We start from the raw sequence: 26,361 nt of genomic DNA, 5'->3' as shown, positions 1-26,361 counted from the left end.
AATATGGCGTTGTATGGATGCAAGACATGGACGAAAGGAAAAACAGAGAACACAAGCCTTTGAATTATGATGCTATAGAATGATGGATAAGATATCAAATGAAAGGGTATTGGGAATGGTAGGAGAAAATGAAGTATAATGAAGAATACACAAAGAGTGAAAAAGTGCATCACTGGACCGACTGGGACTCGAACCCTGGATCTTCGGTGTACTGTGCCAATGTTTTCACCACTACACTACCCAGTCCGTTAAAGAATAGCCATACACTCTTTCTCTTCGGTGTTCTTTCACTCAGACTACGTGGCTTGTACCACGACCTAGCTGTTGTGCTTGGACAATCCAGTGTCCATATTCAGAACACCGAAAACGGTTAATGAGAAGAGGAAACAATTGACGTAGAAGGTATTTTTACACACCAAATCCTTTGTAGGTGCGAATTCAATAATACACAAAGAGGGAAAAAAAGTGCATGACTGAACCAGAATTTTCATGCACTTTTTCACTCTTTGTGTATTATTAAACTCGCACCTACAAAGGATTTGGTGTGTAAAAATACCTTCTAAATCGGTTGCTTCCTAATTTCATTAATATTATAATGAAGAATATTTTAAAGCGACGACATAGGAAGATTGGACATATTACAAAACATGAAGGAATCACGCTACTACCTCTGGAGGGAATGGCTAAAGATAAAACACCTAGAAGAAGGTCGAAATTGAAATATACAGACAATGAAAATCTGCGTCGAAATAATCTGAGAAAGTGATGGAATTTTTCGCGTCACTCTTACCGTTCCCGAGATACTAGCCAAAAGATGTCCGATTTCGGGAGATTTAAGGAGCCATAACTGGGGAACCGTAAGTCATAGAGAGATAATATTTTGTGAATTTTTGCGAGAAACAGAAGAAGATGCGGATAAAAAGATTTACTTTTACATGTAGGAAAAATCACAGTTATCCTTCCCGCTCCATCTCTCCATTCTTTTAAAGTTCATTCTGGCAATGCTCTTAGAGCATTCTCAACTGGTTTCTTTTTGTTCTTTTATCTTTTGGTATTTTTCCGTGCAAGTAAAATTCTTTAATTTCTCTGGACTCAATGTTTAAATTTAAGTTATTGATTATTCTCCAGACAGATTTATTTCTGTTTGCCGCCCATTGAATATTAATATCTATGTTTTCTTTTTTTCTCTCTTTCTTTCTTTCTTTTTCTTTATGAATCTATTTAATACTTTAGAGTTTTACAATAATTTCTTAGTTCATACTTTTGTGATACTTTTATTTACGTATCTTTTGTGCATAGTGGAAGATATTACTCCTTTGATGATCCATGGAGGAGAGGTTGAATTTCAATTCTTTCTTAATCGGCATCTGGGGAAAAGTTAAATCAAATTAATAACTGGGATTAAATAAAACGAATGTACTGTCTTATTCATATCTTGTCTGAGGAACATGTTGTTCAAGGTCGTTTTACGTAATAGGAAGATAAAATGGCGTATACTCTGGTGGTTGAAGTCTCTAATTCTAACATACTTTGATATTTCCTTCATATTTGTCTCGTACGTGAACAAAATAGCTGTATCATTATAATCTGAGAGAGCAGTGTGAGGGTTGTATGTTTGTAGGGTTTTCGGACCATGAAAGAATCTTACTGATTTTTAGTAGAGTTAAATAAACTCTGTCCATTAATTTAACCAATATTGTATGCGATGCAATTGTTTTAAGTATTTTGGTATATCTTAAATAAGATTCTTATGCTTTCACGTAACTCATATTTTTCTTAATTCTTTGTCACTGTTTCATGTATCTTCAAACTACATATGGCCCATGTACTCCCAGTGAGAGGGCCCATTTTGAAAACCTGAATTAAATTTGGATATAGGATTATTTGATAGAAGTGGGAGGAGGCACTTTCATGGACGGAAAGCCATTATCAAACATTGAAAAACTAGTAAGGATCTTTATCCACTTCTCTTGGTTAAAAAGTGAGAGCAACGGATAATAAACTTTTGGTCAGTTCTAACCTCTTTACTTCTATGAAGAAGTTCCACTTTGGTGGAAAACTCGCCATAACTTCTATTCTTTCTCTCTTTCTCTGGTGGGTTAATGATTCTTTATAAAAGTTTTCTTTTTATTTTATTTTCTACTCCCTCCCATTGCTATTTAGTTTTCCTTTATATTTTGAATGTTTGCTCTCTTCTGAATTTTAAATTTAATTAATTTATTACTTTTTTTCTTTTTGCAGTACATCTATCTGTATCTCTCTCTCTCTCTCTCTCTCTCTCTATATATATATATATATATATATATATATATATATATATATATATATATCAGCATTACTATTCAGTAGAGATGCAAAAAAGCCGGCTTTTTTGAATCGATGGTTTTTTTCACATAAAAAGCCGGCTTTTTTTGGGAAAAAAACGAGAATTTTGGAAATTTTGGCTTTTTTCATTTTCATGATTTTTCTATCTAAATAGCTTTCTTATAGTATATTCTATAATTAGATAGAATTCCATGACCTAAATGCCATATTTCGCTCTGAAATTCACCATCAAGATGGATGGAGCACATGTTTTACGAATTAAAGCTAACATAAAGAATGTAGTATTTGAGGGCAATTTCAGAGGCTATTTAACTTTTGAGTTATCGACATTTTTTTCTTCTCTAGATCATTATAGTTTGTCATCCGTGTTTCATTTCTAAGAGCTTAGTACTCTAGCTTCTAGCGCAAAAGTTAAACTTATGTTTCTCTATATATCCGTCAAAGCGTACGTTTCTCAATATATAAGTCAAACCGTAGGCCTACTTCCACATTTCTGTTAAACTGTAGCTGTGCAACGATTTAGCAATAATTTTCCGGATACAATCTTGAATACTAATTTATACAAATAATCAGTAGCGGATTGAAAAAAGTACTTTGGGAGGGGTTTCTCTGATTGTTTCGTTTTCTAAAATGTCCGATTTTTATTTGGGAGGAGCTTGAAGTTTATGAGTACAGGCATAATATTTCGTTTCGTTTATATATTTAGCGATAATCTTCCGAATACAACCTTGAAGATCATTTTATACTGAGAATCAGTGGCGGATTTAGAAGAGTATTTTGGGAGGGGTTTTTCTTAATAATGTTTAGTTTTTCTAAACATTCGTAATTTTTATTTGACGGGAGCTTAAAGTTTATGAGTAAAGGCATAACTAATAGATATTTCTTTTGTTTTAGACATTCCGTAATTTTGGGGAACAGGCTTCAGTCCGAAAGACCGCCCCTCTAACCTTCGCAAAACCGTCACTGCTAGTAATTAGTAATAATAACGATTTAAAAACAATAAGAAAGGAAGTTGGCCAACTCACAGTACACGCACTATTTCACAGATGGAATGAAGAAAAGTTTTGTCAGAATGGTCGAATGCTGGGTTGAATCCCGAACTTCCCGATAGAAGGGCAAAAGCTCCACTCAGTCATGTTTGTTCTGCAGTTGTATTTATCTTAACTTAAATATATTCCGTAGCCCTTTTTTTGGTGGTAGTGGGGTGGGAGAGTTCGGTAATGATATGAAGCAGGGTTGGCTGGTTTAAACCAAGGTGGTTTAAACCGGCTATTAAAAAAAGAAACTGGTTTAAACAAAAAAAAAAAAAAAGAACGAAAAATGATTTAAATCGTGTGAATTTCATGGTGACGTTTTTACATATCATACCATCCGCATTACGTTTATCTACTTTTCACCTTTTAATCAAGGGGTCCCGTGTTCAATTCTCGGTCGAACCACAACTCATCTTTCAAGTGTAAACCAAGTAGCGATTCGAGGTGTCCCTTTAAGCGAAAGTCTTCTCCGTGATAACCTTGTTATTTCATAAGGATGTTAAGCCTAAACATACGAAATGAAATTAAATTATATATTTCTACTTGAATGAATGCCTGTTGTTTTATAACGAAGCCAAGTGTTAGGGTTTGTAAAGCAGTTAGTAATTTTATCGTACAAAGTGTTAATTGAAGAGCGTAATTATGTTTACGTAGAATTATCGGTTGTGATGGATATGTAATGTTGATGAATTGAGTATACAGTGGTTGTAATATTGGTAATAGTTTTTGTGGAATTGTATATAGATGGAAAATATGTTGATTATTGAAGTTTAAGGAATTGTAAAGAAGTCTAGGTTCTTTAAATAAAAGGGACAGGTCTAGTATAAGAGGTTAACTGTCCAGATAACAAGAATTAGTAGTGAAGAGTTTTTTTATGTTCCTAACAGATTGGCGCAGTCGACAAAGTAATCTAAGCTTTCACGTTCACTATGGCATCTTTTTCGAATTTTGAACCTTTCGATGTTGTAACAGGTCGTGTTCAGGTATATATAGAAAGATTCGAGCAAGTATCCCTATCGTCTTCATTACCCGAGGACAGGAAAGTATCTACATTTTTGTCGGTGATGGGATTACCAGCATATGAGGAGTTAAGGAGTTTGTGCTCACCAAACATGCCGGCAGAAAAGTCGTTCAACGAGTTAAAGCGACTGATGTTAGAACATTATGGCCAAAAGACGCATGAAATTGCTAAAAGATATAAGTTTCACAGCCTTAAGCAATTAGAATTCCAGTCAATATCTCAGTTTGTAATGGCCTTACGGAATCAAGCAAGTTATTGTAATTTTGAATCATGTTTGAAACATTCATTGAGGGACCAATTCGTTTTTGGATTAAAGAACAATGTGGCAAGGCGACAGTTGTTGGCAGCAAAATCATTAACATTTCAGCAAGCTATAGATATAGCAACTGCAGTGGAAAATACCGAAGAACAGATAGCACTTTTTAGTGGTTTAGATATGCAGCAGCAGCAGATTGGTAAAATTGACAAAAACCAAGGAAGAGGGAAGAGAAAGGATATAAATCATTCTGGTAGTACATCGAGTACTCACCGTTCACCTAGGAGCATGACTCAACGATATGGGTATTCGTCGTTGTCAGACTCCACCAAACTGGAGGAAGGAAATTATGTTAAGTGCAAAAAATGTCGAAGAACACATGTAAGAAGAGAATGTCCAGCTTACGGCAAGCGTTGCTTCCGATGTACAGGACTCCATCATTTTGCTCGTGCGTGTGTACTGCAGTCTGTTGAGAATAGGATGGAACAACTACAGATGAAAAGCTGCGAAGATAGCGATGACAAAGTTACAAAGCCCGGTGCAGATGTAGCACTATTAGACCAAGAGGATGTTGGTGATCGGTACCAGACTTTAACTATGAACACCTTGCATCAGCAAACTGAGGTGGATAACTTACAAGGAATCGTGCATGAGGCAGAAGACGATTTAGTAGATTTAAAAATTTTAGTAGGCGAATCAAAATTACTGCCCTCTAGTGGTATGAATATTGATGAACGTTGTTCTAGTAATTGTTCACAGAAGGACGGTAATGCCCGGTTAAAGATGCTTCTAGAAGAACGGAGAAAGTTAAAAAATCTCAGCTTTAAATATAGATGGTTATCTGATTCAGAAAAGGAAGAAGATAAATTTAAATATGACAGAGAGAGACGCAGCAGTCATAAGGTTAGAAACCTAAGAAGAGGTCGCGAGAAGAAGGAAGACAGCAAGAGGCCTACGGTTCTTCAAAGTAAAGAAACGGAGAAAGAATTGAAGTTTAATATGAAACAGGAAATATTATTCTGTATGTTTTCAGAGCTTAGATGTAAGGATAGAGAAATACAGATTCTGAGACATAAAATCATGGAACTAGAACAAAAGTTGTTGAATTTAGAGAGGAGGAAGAAGAAAAGTAAACACAGTTAAGAAATGTACTGGGTTAGGTTAGATGTTAGTTTATGGTAGTTTATCTTCTTTTTTTCTTTCTTGACAAACCCCGGGAGGATGTTAGGGTTTGTAAAGCAGTTAGTAATTTTATAGGACAAAGTGTTAATTGAAGAGCGTAATTATGTTTACGTTGAATTATCGGTTGTGATGGATATGTAATGTTGATGAATTGAGTATACAGTGGTTGTAATATTGGTAATAGTTTTTGTGGAATTGTATATAGATGGAAAATATGTTGATTATTGAAGTTTGAGGAATTGTAAAGAAGTCTAGGTTCCTTAAATAAAAGGGACAGGTCTAGTATAAGAGGTTAACTGTCCAGATAACAAGAATTAGTAGTGAAGAGGGTTTTTTTTTTTTATGTTCCTAACACCAAGGTTGCTTAAATATAGTGATAGAAATTTGCAAAATTTATCAACTGCCTATGTAGCTTCCAACATCAGCTTGAATTTGACTTGGTTTTTATTTTATTGAATGATATCTACATACCAAGTTTGTAATTTAATACCTCAGTTCTGGCGTAGTGATTATGATACGTTGACCTTAAAATTTTACATACAAATACATTTAAAGTAATAGCAGGATTTTCCCAATGGCTAAGGCGGGAGTTTCCCGATTTGTATATAATTCTGTATAATGTTTTTACTTGTGTAACTGTTTATCTTTTTGTCCTTCTGAAATGACTCTTGACAATTATATTAACAAATAAGCCTATGTAAAGATCAGTACAATGTATTTTTATCAGGAATCCTTCGTGAGTGAGTCGGCAATAGCACTTGTGACCAATTAGTCCCGGTTTGGTGTCCAAACGGACAATTTCTTTTGGATGTAAGCCGAGAAACGGTTTGGATTCCGCTTTACCTTGTGTGACCCCTTCCAGCATAACCTTGTTGTTGCATAATAACACCAAGGCGAAACAAGCAATTTTCTGTCCAATCTAATATAAATACATAGAGTAAATTATTATGCTCTATGTATTATGCTCTATTATAGAAATTGGCATAATTTATCGATTGCCTACGTAGCTTCCAACATTAGCTTGGATTGGACTTTCAATGATATGTACATACTAAATTTGTAATTTAATACCTCAGTTTTAGCGTACTGATTATGATACGTTGACCTTTAAATTTTACATGCAAAGCAATAACAGGATTTTTCCGTTATTGTTTTACATTTAGAGTAATGACTGGATTTTCCCCATGGCTAGGGCGGAAGTTTCCGAATTTAAGAAATTTACTGACCTGACTTCTTTAAGCTTATGTGACCTCTTCCAGCATAACCCGGTTGTTGCATAATAACATCAAGGCGAAAGAAACTTATTTCTGTCAATATGTAATATAAATACATAAAGCAAAATATCTAAACCCACAAACCCAAAAAAGCCTAGTTTAAACTCCCCGCCCAAAAAAACGAGTTTTTGGCATTTTCAAAAACAACCATGGTTCTTCCCAACCCTGCTTACTTTTGTATATAGGAGGTTAAAAAATCTTATTATATGCATTGGTTAATCCTTTGGAATTCATAATGTAAATATGTTGAGAAGTAAAATTGTTTGAAATATCTTTTCGAAATTCATGGTTTATTTTCGAGGTTTTATATTATTATCGACATCAAGCACTAATTAAATGACTTTTTGTGTTATAGAGAAGCGAAACAAAATCTGATTTATCATTTTAAAGCAGAATTTTGAAAAAAGCCCAAAATTTCCCAAGCAAAAAAGCGAAGCAGAAAAAACCGAGTTTTTTTTCCAAAAAAGCCGGTTTTTTTCCGAGCCCTTGCATCTCTACTATTCAGAGATGATGGCACAGTGGTAAAGAGTTCACCTCTAGTGCGAGGATTCCTAATACGATCCCAGACATAATTACTTTGTGGTAGATAAATATCATGTACGTAGAATTTCTCGGACCCTCCTTCCACTTTCTAACTCCAAATTTTTCAAAATCTTTCACTTTCATTTGTAACCAGTTTTATTAGTGTTGCCTACAAAGAATAATCGTGGGAGGAAGAGTTATATATATATATTTTTAAAAAAAGCATATTATTGAAATATGGGTACAAAGTTAAGTTTTTGTTTATATTATTGTCTGACATCAATATCTATCGAGAAGGGAACTTGTTACTGGTTGTTACAAAAAATTTCTAGGAGACTTCGTAAATTATTTTGTTAAATAATACTGGAAATCAATACCGTATTATCTATCTCCACCCAACAGCAAGGAGTATCTCTTATGAATTTCGTATAGTTAAGTCAGTAGCAGTTCTGTGTGTAATTTCAATTTAAGTCTTGTACGTAAGTATGATTTTGATTCCTTTTTTTTTTTATTTTCTCTCATAATTTATAGTTTCTTACTTTCGAAATTTCCCAGTGAAATTTTCTATAGCATACTATATAAATGAATTGTAATTTTCTTGGTGTACTAAACTGTAAATCATGAATTGTTCTTTATGATTGGACAGAAATTGAAGGAAGGAAGTTTTATATTTGATGGAATACCTCCTAACGCTGCAATAGAGATTATTTGTCGATAATTTCTTTGATATTACGTTCCTGTGTGCTTTCGTATAAATGAAAGTGTGATTTCATATATATTGCATATGTTTTTAAAGCGGGTATCGCATCACAATTTATGACATAAGATCATAGAAATGCATCATTATCATAGATATTCTGCCATTATTGGCAAGTCACTTGTTGCGGCTGAGAAGCTTCCATGCTCCACAGTTTTCCGCTAACCTCTTCATCTTCGTACGATTTTTCTGTTTTGATATCGTCTACCAATTGTAGCTTCTTTCGCCTTTTCCCTGTCTTTCCTGCCACCATACCCTTAATATGTCCCTCATGCCCTCATGATGCAATTCCTTCTTAGCAAATGTTCCAACTAGTTTTTCTTTCTCTTCTTAATACCTAAAATTGTTCTTTTCTCTCACACTATTTTTAACTCCCTTCATTCGTTTTCCGCTCGATCCAGTTCATTCTCATCATTCTTCCCCACACCCACATTTCGAAAACTTCCAGCCGCTTTTCGTAATTTTTTCGTAGTGATCATGTTTCTGCCCCATACAGTACAGCACTCTATATGAAACATTTTATGAGTCTTTTTCTCAATTCTTTATTCCAGGTCAAAAATATATATATATATATATATATATTGTTCTTCCTAAAGGATTCTTTCGCCATTCCTATCCTTGGTTTTATTTCACGTTTGCACTTCCGATGCAAACAAAATATTTGGATCGCTACATACGATGCACTTACGATAACAGCTTATTATCGAAGTGAGCTACGTTTGCAACATAAAACAGTATATGACTGTCTTTTCTTTCAGACAGAGAGATTCTCTTTCGATGTCACATATACTAGCAAACGTCCAGTGTTATCCCCTCGCTCGAAAGCCCAAGCTTTCTCCTTTAGATGTATTTAAAGTTCTCGATACTGCAAACCAATTCACTATGAACGACACACGATATTACTGAAGACTCGTCATAGAATTGATGACAAAGACACTATATTTTGACATTATATTGCATCTGGAAATAAAGTACCTTAATAAGATTTCGAGATTCAAGACCCTATCTTTAGTTTTTGGAATAAGATCATTAGCAAAAATATGGGACTTTATCAGTACTCACTCTTCTGCACTTCTGTCTTTCCAGAGTTGTCTCAAACTCTGGTAAGGAGTTCATAAATCACGTATCTAGTTGATAGATAGTATTGGACCAGAGCTATTCATTTTTGCTAAGACCATTTGTTTTCCATGAAACCTAAGAATTGAAAGTGGTTTGATTTACAACTCTTAGATAAGTGGGAAAATGAACTTAATCCTTATAACATTTGGTATAATATCACTAAGGAAGAAAATGAACATGTGAAATTAACTTATTGTGCCTCTAATGTAAAAATGAAAATTCGCCTCATTGACTGCATAATTCTAATTCTCAGTTTCGTGACCGCGTTACGGATTTAGTACTTAATAAGAAACTCGATATAGATGCATTCAAAAGCAGCTGTCAGCTTAGATAAGTTAGCACTTTACAAAAAATACGACTGATATTACTTTCTCTTTACGCTACTCTTCATTATCATTATTGATTGTGATATACAGAGAAGTTATTTTTGTACTATTTCCTATTCACACAAAACAGTAAAATATATAATAATAGTAAAATATTTTCCGACACTCTCGAAAATGCAATTCAAAACTTACAGATTGCTATACAAATTTAAATTTGTTTACCAATTTGCGACGCAGAAACCGAAATGAGAAAAAAAAAAAATGCTAATATATAACACTTAAGAATATATATTTCTAAATGTTATATGAAAATATATATGATTTTTGTACATCTTTTATTATTTATAGCAAAGCTTATCTTATAGCAAAAGCCTCTGTTTCGAAAGTTGTAGTATAAGGATGTAACTTATATTAGAGTACTACTTTTAATGTTAGAATATAGACTGTTCTTTTTACTGTATATTCTAGAACGTGATCCGTTGATTTTTTTCCTTTTTGGTTTCGCTGGCAATTTGCCATTTGAAAGGTAATATTGCGTTTGAAGTTTCTTCATGTCCGCTGAAAGTATGTTGATATGATGGGTTTTATAGTTGCTAAATGTTTGAAATAAGATTCAGAATAGCAGAATAGAAGTGAAGATTTTGATATTTTATTGTCTAAGCATTAAAGAGTCTCATATCAATTCTTTAGTAACATATCTTGCGTGTTCTAAGAATCGGTCAAAATAATAATAATAATAATAATAATAATAATAATAATAATAATAATAATAATAATAATAATAATAATAATAATAATAATAATAATAATAATAATAATCTAATAATGGGAACATTTAAAATTTAAAGGTAACAGGTAATTATTTCATGGGAATACCGCTCTTATCTCTTACTTCTTTACACAAAATTGACTGGCACAATTTAAACACTTGGTACTCCTTTTAGTACTGACAAGTATGTCAAAGTAAGTCAAATGGACAACTTTACTCTTATAAGGAAGGATGATGCTATTTTCACTAAATTACAATGAATAAGCAACTAATAATTAAGTACAGGATTCTTTGCTTAATGACCTATATATTATTGGTGGGCATCCGACAATTCTTTAACTGTATGTATTAAACATAATTTCCGTAAGCACTGACATTCTATCCTGGTTAGTGCAACATTATTACTGAAGCATGTAAATTATTGCAGAAGCAAAAAGTATCATTTCGCTAAGAAAGAAAACAAGTAGCCACTATGTACGGTATTTCATCTCAATATGGTATTCCATCTCAATATATGTATCATTACACCTAAAATATTCTTTGAAGAAAACAATGTAATGTGTTACAAGCCATGATAGCCACACCTTCTTGATTTAAATACACTACGCAGGGTTGCTATTTTGTAAGAAGCTATTTTTATTCATTGATTTTTGATTATGAGACACGCCCTGTGTCAAGGTCAGAGTTACAAAAAGCAAGAATAAAAGAATGACAAAATAATTTTTGTAGATGTTTTAACACACTGCACAGTACTTGTTTCAACAACATGTTTCCTTTCGAGATTATTTAGCGAACTTCAACACCAGTAAAGTACAATGGATAGTTCATTGCATGCCTTGTTCAGAAATAGAGATAAGACTGAATTAACTGACAGTAATCGCTGTGCGGAAAACACTAAATATTTACTGACCAATTTATGCCTGAAAATATCAGAATATTCAACAGGTTTGTAATACATTTTCAATAAATAAACAAAATGCATGTTTCTCCACAGAAATAACTGCCACAAAAGTCCATTCTTGTATTTTTAACGAGGTAGAGACTGGTAATATAATTATTTCATTTCATCAAAGTTAAACGTTTTATTTTTTTTTAATTCGTATATTATTTAATGCAATAAAAAAAATAAACTACACGTTACAACTAGAAAATGAAAGAATTATCCTGTCCCTGTCTAAAATCGCATCAGTGTACATGTGCACGTGAAGAGTTAACAATTTATCGAGATCGTTCACTATGAATAGAACTCTATATTAGGTACATAAACTTTTTTATTACTATTTCTTTGTTTCTTCTTTGATTTCCACTTGATCATAACGATTGTTTATTTTAGATAAATCGAATAAAGACTGACTTAATTGATTGTCATTATCTATGAAAACATATCAAATATTTACAAAAATCAATCGATGCCTGAAGATAACAGAATAACAGAAAATCTGTAAAGCAAAATTACCAAATTTTTCGAACTGTATATACACCACTTTCCCAGCTCGCGTTACATATATTGCTGAAACGTAATTTGCTTTTCACTTCCTTTAAAATGATCACTGTTTTATATTTGGAAGCCAATATATAAATATAAAATAAAAATTGCGTACATCTTTAGATACATATAATTTTTAAGTTTACTACTTATGACTGTTGAAACGTTATCTTAGAAAGGAAAAGCAAAGAGTATTTTAGATGCAGCAAACACTTCAAGAAACTTTGATGATTAACTTGACTCAGAGTGTTGTTCGCCAACACAGAGCTTGCTGAAGTAACTTTTTGTTTGCCGAAGTAGCTCTTTATAATACGCAAAATAAAACACAAGCCAATTACACTCTAGACATATCTGTAAGTTAAGTATTTTGCATATAAGTACAAAATCTGTTCTAAAACTCACTAAGAGTATGCACAGTCTTTTATTTGACGTGTAGGTACTGAATAGGCATTATAAAAGTTACATGTAAGTTCTATTGACCAGTGCTAGCTGCGTGAAGACAAGTCGATGGTGAATTTCATGAAGTTCAACACTGTAATATCCCAGATGACAGTTTCGGTGCGACGAAGACGTGACTGAACTACAGCATAAGCAAGAGTACATTATGTGGATGGAATGACGGTTTTAGACAGAACTTTGGGCTTGCTCCTTAACCAGCCATTGTACAAGTAGTTTTTGTACCATATGTTTAGCATTAGATGTCATAATATATACAAAACTCATTTAGGTTGATTTCCAATATTGGGCATCGTAGATATAGGAGGTCCGAGGCACTCCCGATATGCTGCAAAAGTCCGTTTCTTGATGCAACGTGAGAACCTCCGTATCAAATAATAACATGAGTAGTACGGCATTCCGCCGCGATCACAAATTACATACATGTGCTAGAGTAAAGGAGCATTAAGCTCGAGTTCATATGCTCCGTTCTTCACATATCATGGGGAGGAAGATAAACGGTCGAAAGCTCTACGAACACTATCAGGGAACAGGTGGAAGTTTGTAGTGAGTTTGGATGAGGCATGGATGTCTGTCTGTCTGTCTTTTTGTCTGTCAGTATATGATAAGTGGACCAACCAACTTCTAACGTCCCCGTAATTTCAGAGGTCATTCTGGTTGGGTATGAGAGTACGCGGAAAGTTTACCACGTGGTTTTATGGTTGTTACTGATATAATGGCAAACTTACGCTACACAGAGTGAACAAAAATGCTAAAACCAATGCAGTTTATTACTAGACAAATTTTTGGAGACACTACACCGCCATGATATCCCATCCCTATATTGCAGTGACACATCTCGCGTTCTCATTCAAAAGAACAAAGCGTCCACTCATACGGCGAAGTCAACTGTGACGTACATCAAGCAAATGGCACATGAAACGGAAATGCATGGATTCCTTTTTCCAGTGAGATCCCCTCAAGTATTTTCCATGAATTTTCTTGGATTCCCATTGTTGAAACAAGCGTTCGGCCGTCAACAGCCGCGCACATCTGACGATCTTTGGAAACCCCGTCAAGTGAAATGGAACAGACTTGATTAAACTGTGCTTCGACCCAGTTTTCTTCTGTGGAAGCTAAGATGCAGGGCGATAGCTAACAGACAATAAGCACACTGCTCGTGGCATTGCAGTATTTCGTAAACTGGTCAAGGGTGTCAAATTCGGTACGATAATAAACCTGGAACGATCTAACGTTGACGAGATTAACAGTGAACCTATAGTGAGATGACGAATAATTTCGTTACTGGGAGAGAAAGAGAGACAGGGAGAAAAAGAGAGGAGGAGAAGTGAGGGAAAGAAAGAAAGAAAGAAAGGGAAAAAGGTAAATATTCAGAGTTCAAGAATCTTTTCAGAAAGTTTTTGGTTGGCACCTCTCAACATAGCTACTTTTCTACATGTTTCATGTCGTAGAGCACTTTAAAAAATGTGTTTTTGACGGAAGTAACGGTTTTAGAAAAGAGGATAAGGTTGTGCTGTCACCTAGCAGAACTAACGCTAGTTTGATTTAATACTAGAATCTGAGAAGCGTCTATTGAAACAGAAGTTGACAGGGTTCAATATTAATATCTTTAATATTTGCTCTAGCTGATAAACAACCAATAACAATGGAATAGAGAAGTCGACTGGTATTTGTTATTTTTGCAAATAAATATGTAAAGGGGACGAATGACAATACCTAAAATTAGAGATTACTGTTTGCAGTGGTAGTATGAAAAATATTATTTTGTGTACACCAAAAACTGCATCCTACACAAAACAAGATAATAAAGATCTTATACCAATCGTAATAATTTATGATACGTTAATACATGCTTGTCATTGGCTTTCAATATTAAACTTTGAAATTAATGTCAACTACATTTAATTCACTACCTGCTATTATATTTGCTTTAAGCTTGAAGATCTGGAATACATAAACTAAGTGTAGCTAAAAGAAAAAGTAACAAAAATGGACGAGGTTCGAACTCAGGACCAGCAGCGTAGGAATCCTGTTCAGAATCCCTCATCTAACAAGCCATGATGTAAACATGACTATTTGTAAGTTATAAATACACATCCAAATGACACCATTATGAGAATGTGCAATAGATTTTTGCTGTTTTTCTCCCCAAAAACGTAATATATTTAAGACGATTTGTTTCATTTTCCATTAGAACTTCGAAAAAGATTATTTGTGTTTGAGTATATTGTCTTCTTTATCAGACAGTTCTAAAAAATACAACTCAATTCACACAACAGTAAAAAAACGCTTACTGTCTTAGAAAATGTTCCTAAAATAGGAAACTACATCATGCATCCTGAACGGTGGCGTAACTAACTAGAGCGCGGTGCGGGAGGCCCACGACAGAAGGGGGACATTTAAGATTCATAATTCTACTGTGCAAGTTTTTATATAATTTCACACTTTTTCCTCAATGACTAAAATGCACACTACTTTACCCTTAGATGAAAAGGAAGTTATGAAGCAGCTATAGACTGTGAAGTCTATTCAAAACATTTATCATCTCTTTGCTGCAACAACTTTAACGAACAGTAATGAGGGAAAAGACTGAGTGAAATGTCAACTTGAATGAATTAGCTAAAGTTGTATTCTTAGATAACTGTCATTGCTAGTAGTGTTCCGTATTTGTTTAGACCCCTACTCTTTTATAACTCTATCTCACTTTTCTGTGACGAGAGCAACACTTAAGTGAGCATTCAGTGAACTAAACGCCATTAAAAAATATATTCATAGCACAATGGTGCAGATGAAGTTGAGCTCTTTGGCAATCTTCAGCATGGAAAACGAAAAAAAAAAAAAAAAAAAAGCCACCAAGTTGATATTGAGAAAATAGTCAACGAATTCCTCTCCGAAAAAGATCGCACGCATAGTTGTTTTTCAGATAATAATTTATAGGTATACTTAAATTGGTTGCAATTCCTCCATAGCTGCAGGGGCTAGATACTGAGACCATCCCTAATAAGGGAAGAAGGTAACATGTAAAAGTAGTCAAATACGAACGATATTAGTGTCGAATTCATAGTTTTCGTGGTCGCAAAGGTGAATAGTGACCTGCCGATGATGACTTAAGTACTAGTTAAGCCTTGGTTGGCATGAAGGTCAGAGTGAAAGGGTGACCAAAAAAAAAAAAAAATCTATATTTGTGTCGAATGCACATTTTTTGGGATCACTAACAAATAGTGCCATTCCAGATGTAGTATATGTCCAAGGTCGGACTCATTGACATGGGGATCAGAGGAGAAAACCAATGAACATTTCCGAACAGTTCCTTTGGCATGAGTTTCAATACACTGAGAGTGGAAGTGGTAATGCACAAATACTGGTATTACACCCGGGCCTATCAGAAATATGATTTTTGGGGAATTGTCGTTGCTCCAGGGAGGTATTACCTTCTTATCACTCCCTAAAATCGTCACTGCTTTGTAATGGCATAGCCAGGAATTTATTTCAGGGATTGAAATCTTTTTTAGGGTTCCAAATTCAATATGAGGATATACTATACTAAAATGTCTAACATCATCTCTAAAAATAGGTAAAATTTACAGATAAGTAGAGATAGCGGGGAAGGGGGCTCTAGGCCCTACATCCTTTGTGTGTTCCTGCTGCTCTGAATCGTCTCTTCAAATGTATAAGATATACCATGTATATAAGATGTAGAACATAGAATAAAATATAAATAGAAAATATATGTAATTATAACTAAGAGGTAAAAAATAATTACAAACTAAAGTTGAAGAACAAGCCTTTTAAACAATTATACTTGAAAGAAAAATTATACTTTTAAAATAATTTTCAATTTGTGCAAGGCTAAAAACAAGTGAGGAGCGCTCATCTGAAGTGCCACTATTCATCTCTTCGAACCAGAAAACTATGAATTCGACACCAATATCTTTCGTATTCTATTACGTTTTTACATGTCATCTCTTCCCCTCCTGGGAATGATTTCAGTGTCTTACCCCCACCATAATTGTTCAGATTGTAATTTAAACTTTTACTAAATTCGTTTGAACTTCCTCCAGAAGTCCATATTGCATCGTACCGTCCACTATACGTTTTATTTCTGAGTCAAACTTTCTCTCTCTCTCTCTCTCTCTCTCTCTCTCTCTCTCTCTCTCTCTCTCTCTATATATATATATATATATATATATATATATATATATAAAATTACAGTAACAATGGAACTTTTTATTACCGTCCGACTGTCGTCGTTGTGCAAACATTCGGCATGATATGAATTACATGCGTAGGGAAATGAATTACATTAAGGTTGTAGGATTTAATATCAGTGACATTATAATTAATTGTGTGTGTAATGTATTTGCTTAGTACATACTGCATGCAAAAAAGGAAGAAAACTCTGTTCATACATCAATTAGAAACTCCAACTGGAAGTAGGCTCTATCTTTTAAACGGTGCGAGATTTTGAAAAATTAATCGAAAAAAAAAAAATCCCCTTTATGGTACCCCTTGTCAATTTTTATCAAGACAACTTTCATTTGTATCTGTAAAGGGCATGTACAGATGTTGTGAGGAATGACAAGGAGATTCATGTGAATGATGTGCTATGTAGAGAGCGCAGGTTCAGCTAGTAGTATTAAAAAAAAATTAAAAATGATCAGGCGACCAAAAGAAAGAAAAAAAAATATTGAATTACATTCAATCACTTCATATGGACTGACCCATAGGGTTGTTAATGAGAGATTGATTTATGAAGAACAAAACAGTTTGAGAAAATCATTAAATTTTATTTTTACTCTTCAGTAAATTATCTTTATTTGTAGGAGCAAAAAGAAAATTCGAAAAATGCCTCTAGATAAATGTTATAAAAGTTTTAAGTTTAAACTTTCGTCTCCATACGTTGAACGATATGACTTCCAATAGAGTGAACATCTTTACACTGGAACGAACAGATGGACAGACATACAAAAGCCCTTTTAGACACGTACAGGCCATGAAACGTATAAAGTCATTGCAATTTTTTTTTTCAGGATTACTATATCTTCTTCTCTCTGATCGACACTCGAAAACAAAAATAAAAGCAATATCTCATATAGACTCTACCCAAGCAGACAAAAACATCTAACTTGCGGCTGCATTTTTCAACTCTTTAATATGGCTTGAACCAAGTAAGGGCGGACGAAGTTTCAACCACCGGTCTGTTTCATTATTATATAATACACTGTCTGTTACACCGTTCACAAGATGCTAAATCTTGAGTTGACAGGCAAACGAGAAACTTTGCAACTTTCCAGAGCAAGAAGTTCATGAAGTTGTGATTTATCTACATCATAAAAATTTTACATAAGATAAAAAGAAGTTTTTAAGCAAACAAGTCACAAAGAAAATATATGACAAAAAAGCTCATGATGGAAGAAACCGTGGCCGCGTTGTTAAATCTTCTCGACCATATTGATACTTTGCGCTTAAGGTTTACTTAGAATACCAAGCGACGTACGTAATTTAATGCACACAATATTTACATTTTAGATATTCAGTTTTAAAACACTTAACCATACAAAAACATACTTTTACCTACAATGGGAAGTGGTGCTCTACAATAAAATGCAATGTACAGAGGAAATACATAATGTGAAAACTCTAAGTACATAAAGTTAAGTACTTCAGAAAGTTATGTTTGAAATGTTGCGTTTACACAACATTGACTGAAAGTAGAAAAGTGGATATTTTAATAAAGTTTGCGCTTGCTATCTATTATGTACAGCAGTTATTATTGTTCATGCAAACACAACATTTCCTATATTAATTAATGTATATATTATGCACAACTCAATATTACAAAAACTTTGGACCATATTCCTCGGCACAGACTTCTCATTACTTACAAGATAGTCAACTATATTACAAAGCAAATACATTGTTCCTATATTTAACGTGTTTCAGAACACTCCTCCACGATTTAATATATTTTGAAAATACACAATATTAAGTCGTTAAATATTTAATATCACATACATTTTTATCGCATATTACATTGGCAATTGATTCACAAAATATTCAATTTTTTGTCTGAACAAGCCTTTCACCATGATATCTGCAAAATTATTACTTCTCTTTACATATTCAATATCTAACACATTCATGATAATTAAACCTTTATGAAATGCACTCTGATATCAATGTGTTTTGTTCTTTTTCAATTTTTTGAAATCTTTTGCCATACAAATTGCTCCTCGATTATTTACCAATAATCTTGTTCTTCCACATTGTCCTGAATGTTCTCTAGCCTCTTCTATATTTACCAATTCTTGAACTGCTGTATTCTGATTTAGTTGAAGATAATGCTACACAATTTTGTTCCTTCAAATATCAACTTATTGGATTCTTTCAATGGAATACTATAGCTCTACCAACATTTTTTTCTGTCGTTTTTGTTTCCTACCCAATCAGAATCTGAATATCCATATAAATTGAAATCACTGCTTTCTTAAGTATTAGTCCATTAACGCTTTCAAATATGTTAATATCCTCATTGCAGCTGTCCAGAGTTGTTATATTGGCTTGTCTAAATATCTACATACTAAGATATGATACAACATATGTTAAGACCAGGTTTTGACATTACTGCTAAATACATAAAGCTACCTATTAATCCACTGCAGTACTTTTATGAGATTTGTATCATCATCCATTTTGTGTTAAAGTTTCTTTCTATAGGTATCATTGTTCCCTTGCAGTTTATCATTCCGAATTTTATTAATATTTTATCTATCAATTTAATTTGTTTCACTTTGATGATTTCACCATCTTTCTCAAGTTCCATTCCCAAGGAAGTTTTCACTGTCCCCAATTCGCATTAAATTGCTCTCTCAGATCTTCAACCTTCGTTCTTTCCTATACATGTTATATCATCAACATATATTAGCACCCAACAGTCCTTCTTCTAGTACAAGCAAAAGTCGTATTCTGATCTTTGATTTTTTTTTTTTTTTTTTTCAAATTCATCTATTGTTTCATTCCAGAATTTTCTTGACTCTGATAATCCATACAAAGGTCTGATCACTTTTAGGACTGCATTATGGTTTTTAACTTTCATTCCTTTGATGTATTTTTAATTTTCCGCTTAAAAATAATGTTGGTGTACCAGGTTCTCGTATTTCAAGATCTTTTTGCAATGTTTTTGATATGAACAATCTCACTGTTGACAACCTTGCTACTGGTGAATACACTACATCCAATTGATCGTCATTTTTAACTTGAAAATCTCTGGCCACAAATATTGCTTTTTTTTTTTTTTTTAGTTCCATCGTCTTTCATTTTGAAGATCCATTTTGTATCTATTATTTGTTTATCACTTGGTGGCTTCATTTCTTCCCAACATTCTAATTTATTCAAAGCTTCTAATTCTTATTTACTGCTTTCTTTCATTTATTATCTAACAGATTATTCAGAAAATGGGGTTTTTGAATGATATCAGTCATTACACAATATGCTAAGTACTCCTCTTTCCATCATCGAAACCTGTCACACAATCTTCAAGCCAGTTTGGTTTTTGTTGGGTTTTTCTTTCCTTTTCATTTTCTACGTCTTTTTTTCTTTATCTCGTTTATCGTCTGTTTCACTTTCATCACTATCTTGTTCTTCAGCAACATTATTTTCCGTATTTATTGTCAATATCTCCTGCTTCAAAAGATTCACGTTAAATATTACATTCCTGGCTGCAATAATTTCCTTGTTTTCTTCGTCCCATAATTTGTATCCACGAAATAGTGTCCTACCATGATTAGTTTCTTACTTTTCTTGTCTAATTTGTGCCCAATTCTTTTGATTACAAAAAAAAAAAAAAGTTTCATAACATTTTACAAATAAATCAATCAATATTTAAAAAATTACACATTTTGTGAAAAAGAGTGCATTGTTAATCAGTTCCAGACATGAATAAGTTTCATCAGCGAAATTCATTACTTACTAATTAGTTTAAACGTCTTACTTTCCGCCCTTCCAAAAATTACAATGATACACCTTGCGTCACAGCCCCTGTCTTTGTTAAAGCCAACCACTAACGTGTAGTTTTATCTGTATTTCATGCATGTTCGTCTAATTCAGCTCAACAGATATCACAATAAGAATTACAAATTATGCAGAATTATACAAAAAGAAGTTCAGGCTGATAATTTACGTCAAATTTGGTGCCAAGAAACTGAGCCAGAAACTTCAAATATTGTGATTTATTTACAGCTAGGAAACCCGCAGCACCAAACTTCGGGAGCTGATTCAAATGAGAGAAAAAAATGCATGATATAACCTATCGAACTGTTTAAGTTAGGTTAAGTTAGGTTCCAAAGTTTTCAAGTCACGAATCGTAACGAACAAAATTCTCATACTTTTGGCATTTAATAACTCTGGAATGAAGAGTTTTTGAGTCATATTTATTATCTGTACAATCTAAGAATTTTAAGCTATCGACAGGAATTTATTTCGATGGAGGGAGACCAAATTCAATATTGGATAAATTATAAAATTTGTAAAATTATCTCTAAAATTACACTGAATTTACAGAAAAGTCGGGATTTCACAGGGGATCCGGACACCTAGGATCCTTCCCATGCATAGGTCTACGCCCCTCACTGTTGTTACTAACTATGACTAAGAAACTATAATTTGAGGAAACCACTAACTATATGTGACTATCAAAGTAATGGAAACACTCAGTACGGTGACCCAGTGTTAGAGCTCTCATCTCTAGTATCAGAGGTCCCAGATTCGATCCTAGACCACGTAAGTTTGTGGTGGTTTACATTGTGTCTGGTTTTCTCGTAATTTGTTGTTTGCTTCGACATTCTTATACCATCATTTATTCAATAGCATAACACTTTCATTAACCATCCGTCACTTTTTAGCCTACAGGGTATAATCATTGAATGTAAAACTAAAATTTAAAAAAAAAAAAAAAAAAAACTTTTTCGTTTACAAGTGTAAAGATACGTAAGTACCATTTTTTAAAAAACTGTTTATGTTTAAAAGAATTTTCTGTATTATTTAATTTACAACAATACAGTAAATAAATAAATAAATACTTTATTATTTTAAACTTTTTTCATGAACCAATTCAATTAAAAACCCGTTGTAAATAGATCTCTAATAACAGACTTGCAAAGGATGGATGCTTCTTGGAACCAATTAAGCGTGTTGTTATGTATGTCATTCCTGTTTTATAGTACGACAATGTGTACTGAAGAGAAACTTTTCTTGTAGTTTTTACATTTTTTTCTGTTTGGCACGTCTGTTAACTAACTCTAAATAGAATGTCAACATTCCAAATGATTTCTTTTATTCTTAGACTATAGTGTATTTTGACTATTTCGATTCAAAACAATCGAATTGTCTCAGTTGTACGAGCAGCTGTGTGTGGGCAGGCGTTGTCATGAATCACAAGAATTCCACAGCGTGGTATTCTTCTCCGCCGAGATTGTTCAATATTTGGCAGTACATATTCTGATGTAATTGTTCATCCTGGTTCCAAAAATTTCACAAGAATCACACCTTTTTGGTCCCAAAACATGGTTACCATGATTTTGTGAATTGATGGTGTTTGTTTGAATGTCTTCGCTTTAGGAGAACAAGAATGTCACCATTACATTGACTGTTGCTTTGATTCTCCACTGATGTATGATATCCAGGTTTCATCCTCCGTCACTATATGAGAAAAGAAGTCATCCACATCATACCCCCATCAGGCAAAAAAAAAAAAAAAAAAAAATACTATGCAGCTGTTATTTTTTGCTTTTTTGTGAACGTCTCACAGCATTTTTGGCAGCCATCTCGTACACAGTATGTGATAATCTAGCTTGTCATTCACAGTTCGATGCACTGTTTACGCAGCTTTTCAGCAAACTCTTTGGCAAGTTCAGTTATTGTAATCCGGCGATTAGATCGCAATTTCTTGTTAACGAGTTCCATCAGATCGTCCGTCTTGAATATTAGGACTTCTGCTATGCTCATCATCATGAACATTTGAACGCCCTTCCCAAAAGTCTCTGCATTATTGCCTGACCTTCCTTTCACTCATTACTGACGGTCCGTAAATGGAACAGAATTCCCGATGGATGTCAGCTGCATTTTGTCTTTTGGCGTTCAGAAATCATATGACAAATCTCACTTTACATTTGGCAGGATATTGTATTACGGCAGCCATTTCACCTTCCTGTTACTCTCACGTACGCAACTACACTCGGATGATTCTTTCTCTGTTGCAACCACAGAATACTACGGCATTTTCCTGGACATGCTCAACTTCATCAATGTTGCCAACCTCACGTAAAAAAGAAAACTTTTTTTACATGCACCTCGTATAATTTTTCTATTTGAAGAAACATACTATGTGTGCACGTAAACGCAGCCAGCGAAATGAAAGAAATATTAGAGAGATGAAAAGTTAGTTTTATACTCTAGGGAACGAACCTCAGACTGAAAATAATATGAATTGTAAAAATTCTAGTAAAAGGAAAGCATTTTTCTATTAAAACGCATATAATTGAAATTCATATCCCAGTACTTGGTTATTTCAGTTTAAAAATTAATGTTTTGCTTTCAAATTACAAAGACTTTAATTCAGTTATTTTCTGTTACTGTTGAAAATTTTGACCGACTTCAATCATTTCAAGATCATAAAAGAACCTATTAGAAACATATCTCACTTTTCCGAAATGTTAATTTCATCTTCTACAAACATAACTATTTAAGAAGAAACTTTATATCACACGATCTAAACTAACAATGTTGTTGACAGAAGAGATCTACTTTTTATTTCTGTAGAGTAGTTGCTCACAGAAGAGTAGAAAATTGCAGATTAGAATAGTGGAAAAATATAATGTATAAAACATCACGTTGACTACTTAGTTTGCAAGACTTCTGCAGAATATAAAGTAAAGAAAATCGTAAACAACCAATTACGAGAATTCTCTCTTAAATGTCTATTGAATATATTTATTTCTATGATGCCCCCAGAGTATTGATTATAAATGGATTCCTGTGATCTTATGAACACTAAATACTAAATTGGGGAATTTTACCTGTACAAGTCAGCTGTTGGAGTCGTTCTGGTAAATCCGCCGTGGCTGTCTGGGCATGCTCTCCAAGAATATCAGGTAACGCGTTACGCCTTCCAGTACGACCTGTTGATAGGAAGTCCTTAATAGCGTCATTGTTTGTTTCCGTTTGTTCCATTACGGCCAGCATCTTCAGCACTGAAACAAACAAACAAAATTCTTAATAAGGTTGATCCATATGGATCTAATATCTAGTGATTTTTTTAAGTGATACATGCAATACAAATGTAGCCTTATTAAACTTAAAAAGACCACATATTAGTCCACTTAAAATCGTAAACTCTTTTACCTTCTCTATGGAACCAAAATACATAGTACATAAATAGAATACAATAAAACTGGTGTAATTGTTAAGACTTTCAAACCACGCCTCGGTATGAGAAGTCTTATAGAACGAGGTATCAATAATGAAAACGGTAATAGATAGCGAGAAACTTTTTTAATGAATTCAGTGTTTCGGAAATAGGATCCATGTCTACCCTTATCTCTCTACTAAAACCGGAAGTGGTAGAAATGCACTACCACTTGCGATTCCCATGCTGATCTTCCTAGAAGTAAACACGGAAAGAGAACGTGATTAAAGGTTTATTGATACAGATTTAATGTTCTAAGAATATAATCAAGCTTGCCCGAGATAATTACTCTAGCTGTCTGTTGCAAAAAAAAAAAAAAAAATCAAAACTTTACTTCAAAATATGGGTTATAAATAGCCAGCTTCATTATCCGTTAAAATGTTAAAGTAATGATTCTAATAACGAACTCGATTGAGGTTTTTTGCGCAAAAAAAATCAAAAATTCGTTTACATAAATGGAATATGGGATATAGATTGCCACAGTTAAGGTCTCCGTTATCCGTTAATACGTAAACGAATCGACTTCATTAACGAATTTGGTCGAGGTAATTGCTCTAACTATCTGTTGCAAAAAAATAAAAAAAATCGCCTATAGGGAATATGGGCTGTAGATAACCACCGTTAAAGTCGGTCTCATTCGTTAATACGTTACCGGATTGACTTCATTAACGAACTCAGTCGATGTAATCGCTCTACCTATCTGTTTCAAAAGTAATTCAAAAATTCGCTCACATACATGAGATATGGGATACAGACTGCCACAGTTAAGGTCTCCGTTATACGTCAATACGTAAACGAATCCATTTCATTAACGAATTTGGTCGAGGTAATTGCTCTAACTATCTGTTGCAAAAAAAAAAAAAAAACGCCTATAGTGAATATGGGCTGTAGATAACCACCGTTAAAGTCGGCTTCATTCGATAATACGGTACAGGATTGACTTCATTAACGAATTCAGTCGATGTAATCGCCCTACCTACCTGTTTCAAAAGCAATTCAAAAATTCGCTCACATACATGGGATAAGAGATATAGATAGCCACCGTTAAAATCTCCGTTATCAGTTAATACGTAAACGAATTGACTTCATTAACGAATTTGGTCGAGGTAATTGCTCCAACTATCTGTTGAAAAAAAATCGCCTATAGTGAATATGGGCTGTAGATAACCACCGTTTAAGTCGGCCTCATTCGTTAATACGTTACAGGATTGACTTCATTAACGAACTCAGTCGACCTAATCGCTCTACTTATCTGTATCAAAAAGCAATTCAAAAATTCGCTCACATACATGGGATAAGAGATATAGATAGCCACCGTTAAAATCTCCGTTATCCGTTAATACGTTAACGGACTGACTTCATTAACGGGCTCAGTCGAGATGATCGCTCTAGCTACCTGTTCCATAAAAAAGAATTCGCTTACATAGATGGAATATGGGCTACACACTGACGCCGTTATCCGTTAACAGGTAAACGGATTAACTCCATCAATGAATTTGTGGAGATAATTGCTCTAGTTATGTTGCAAAAAGCTATTCAAACATTCGCTTATCTGCCGTTAACATCGCCGTTAATACGTTAACGGATTAACTTCATTACCGAACTCGGTCGAGGTAACCACTCTAGCTAACTGTGACAAAAACATGAATTTAAAATCGCTTACAAAGATGGGTTACAGATAGCCACCGTTAAAATGTTAATGGACTGCCTCCAATAACGAACTTGCTTAAATAATTGCTCCAGCTGTCTTTTTGCAACAAAACAGAATTCAAAAATTTGCTTACAGAAATGGGATAAGAGCCATAGATAGCCACAGTTAAAAATCTCTGCTAACACGTTAACGGATTGACTTAATTAACGGACTCAGTCGAAATTATCGCTGTAGCTTCCTGTTCCATAACAATTAAAGAAGTTGCTTACATAAATGAGATATGGGCTACACATTGCCGCTGTTATCTGTTAGTACCTAAACGGATTAATTCAATTAACGAATTTGTGGAGATAATAGCTCTAGTTATGTTGCAAAAAAAAAAAAAAAAAATCAAAAATTCGCCTACATGTATGAGATAGGCCTGTACATAGCAACCGTTAATATCACCGTTATCCGTTAATACGTTAACGGATTACCTTCATTAACGAACTCAATGAGGTAATCGCTCTAGCTATCTATCGCAAAAACCTGAATTCAAGAAGTCGCTTACACGTATAGGATATCCGCTAACTAATCCGATCGATATAATTTCTGTAGCTATCTACTGCCAGTCTACTTCCAGTCATGTAGCTAGAATGGAAGAAAGTAGAAACGCTTTCAAAGTCTTGACTGGAAGACCCATAGGAAAACGACCATTAGGAAGACCTAGGCGCAGATGGGAG

General features: G+C 33.9%; 1 protein-coding gene across 5 annotated transcripts in view; it reads right to left on the bottom strand.

Moving 5' to 3' along the window:
• Positions 1 to 26,361, bottom strand: part of LOC145693464 (uncharacterized) — a 622,508-nt gene that overhangs the window by 18,562 nt on the left and 577,585 nt on the right. For all 5 annotated transcript variants that reach the window (XM_081769494.1, XM_081769493.1, XM_081769492.1 and 2 more), the window contains one exon: positions 23,600 to 23,773. In XM_081769494.1, coding sequence (XP_081625620.1) covers positions 23,600 to 23,773 — 174 coding nt within the window. The remainder of the gene's footprint in view (positions 1 to 23,599; positions 23,774 to 26,361) is intronic.

The sequence above is a fragment of the Thermobia domestica genome, chromosome 8 (assembly GCF_964235325.1).
Source record: "Thermobia domestica chromosome 8, izTheDome1.hap1.1, whole genome shotgun sequence".
In the NCBI taxonomy this organism is placed as follows: Eukaryota; Metazoa; Arthropoda; class Insecta; order Zygentoma; family Lepismatidae; genus Thermobia; species Thermobia domestica.
The sequence above is the reverse complement of the archived record's forward strand: the minus strand, read 5'-3'. Positions and strand labels throughout refer to the sequence as shown.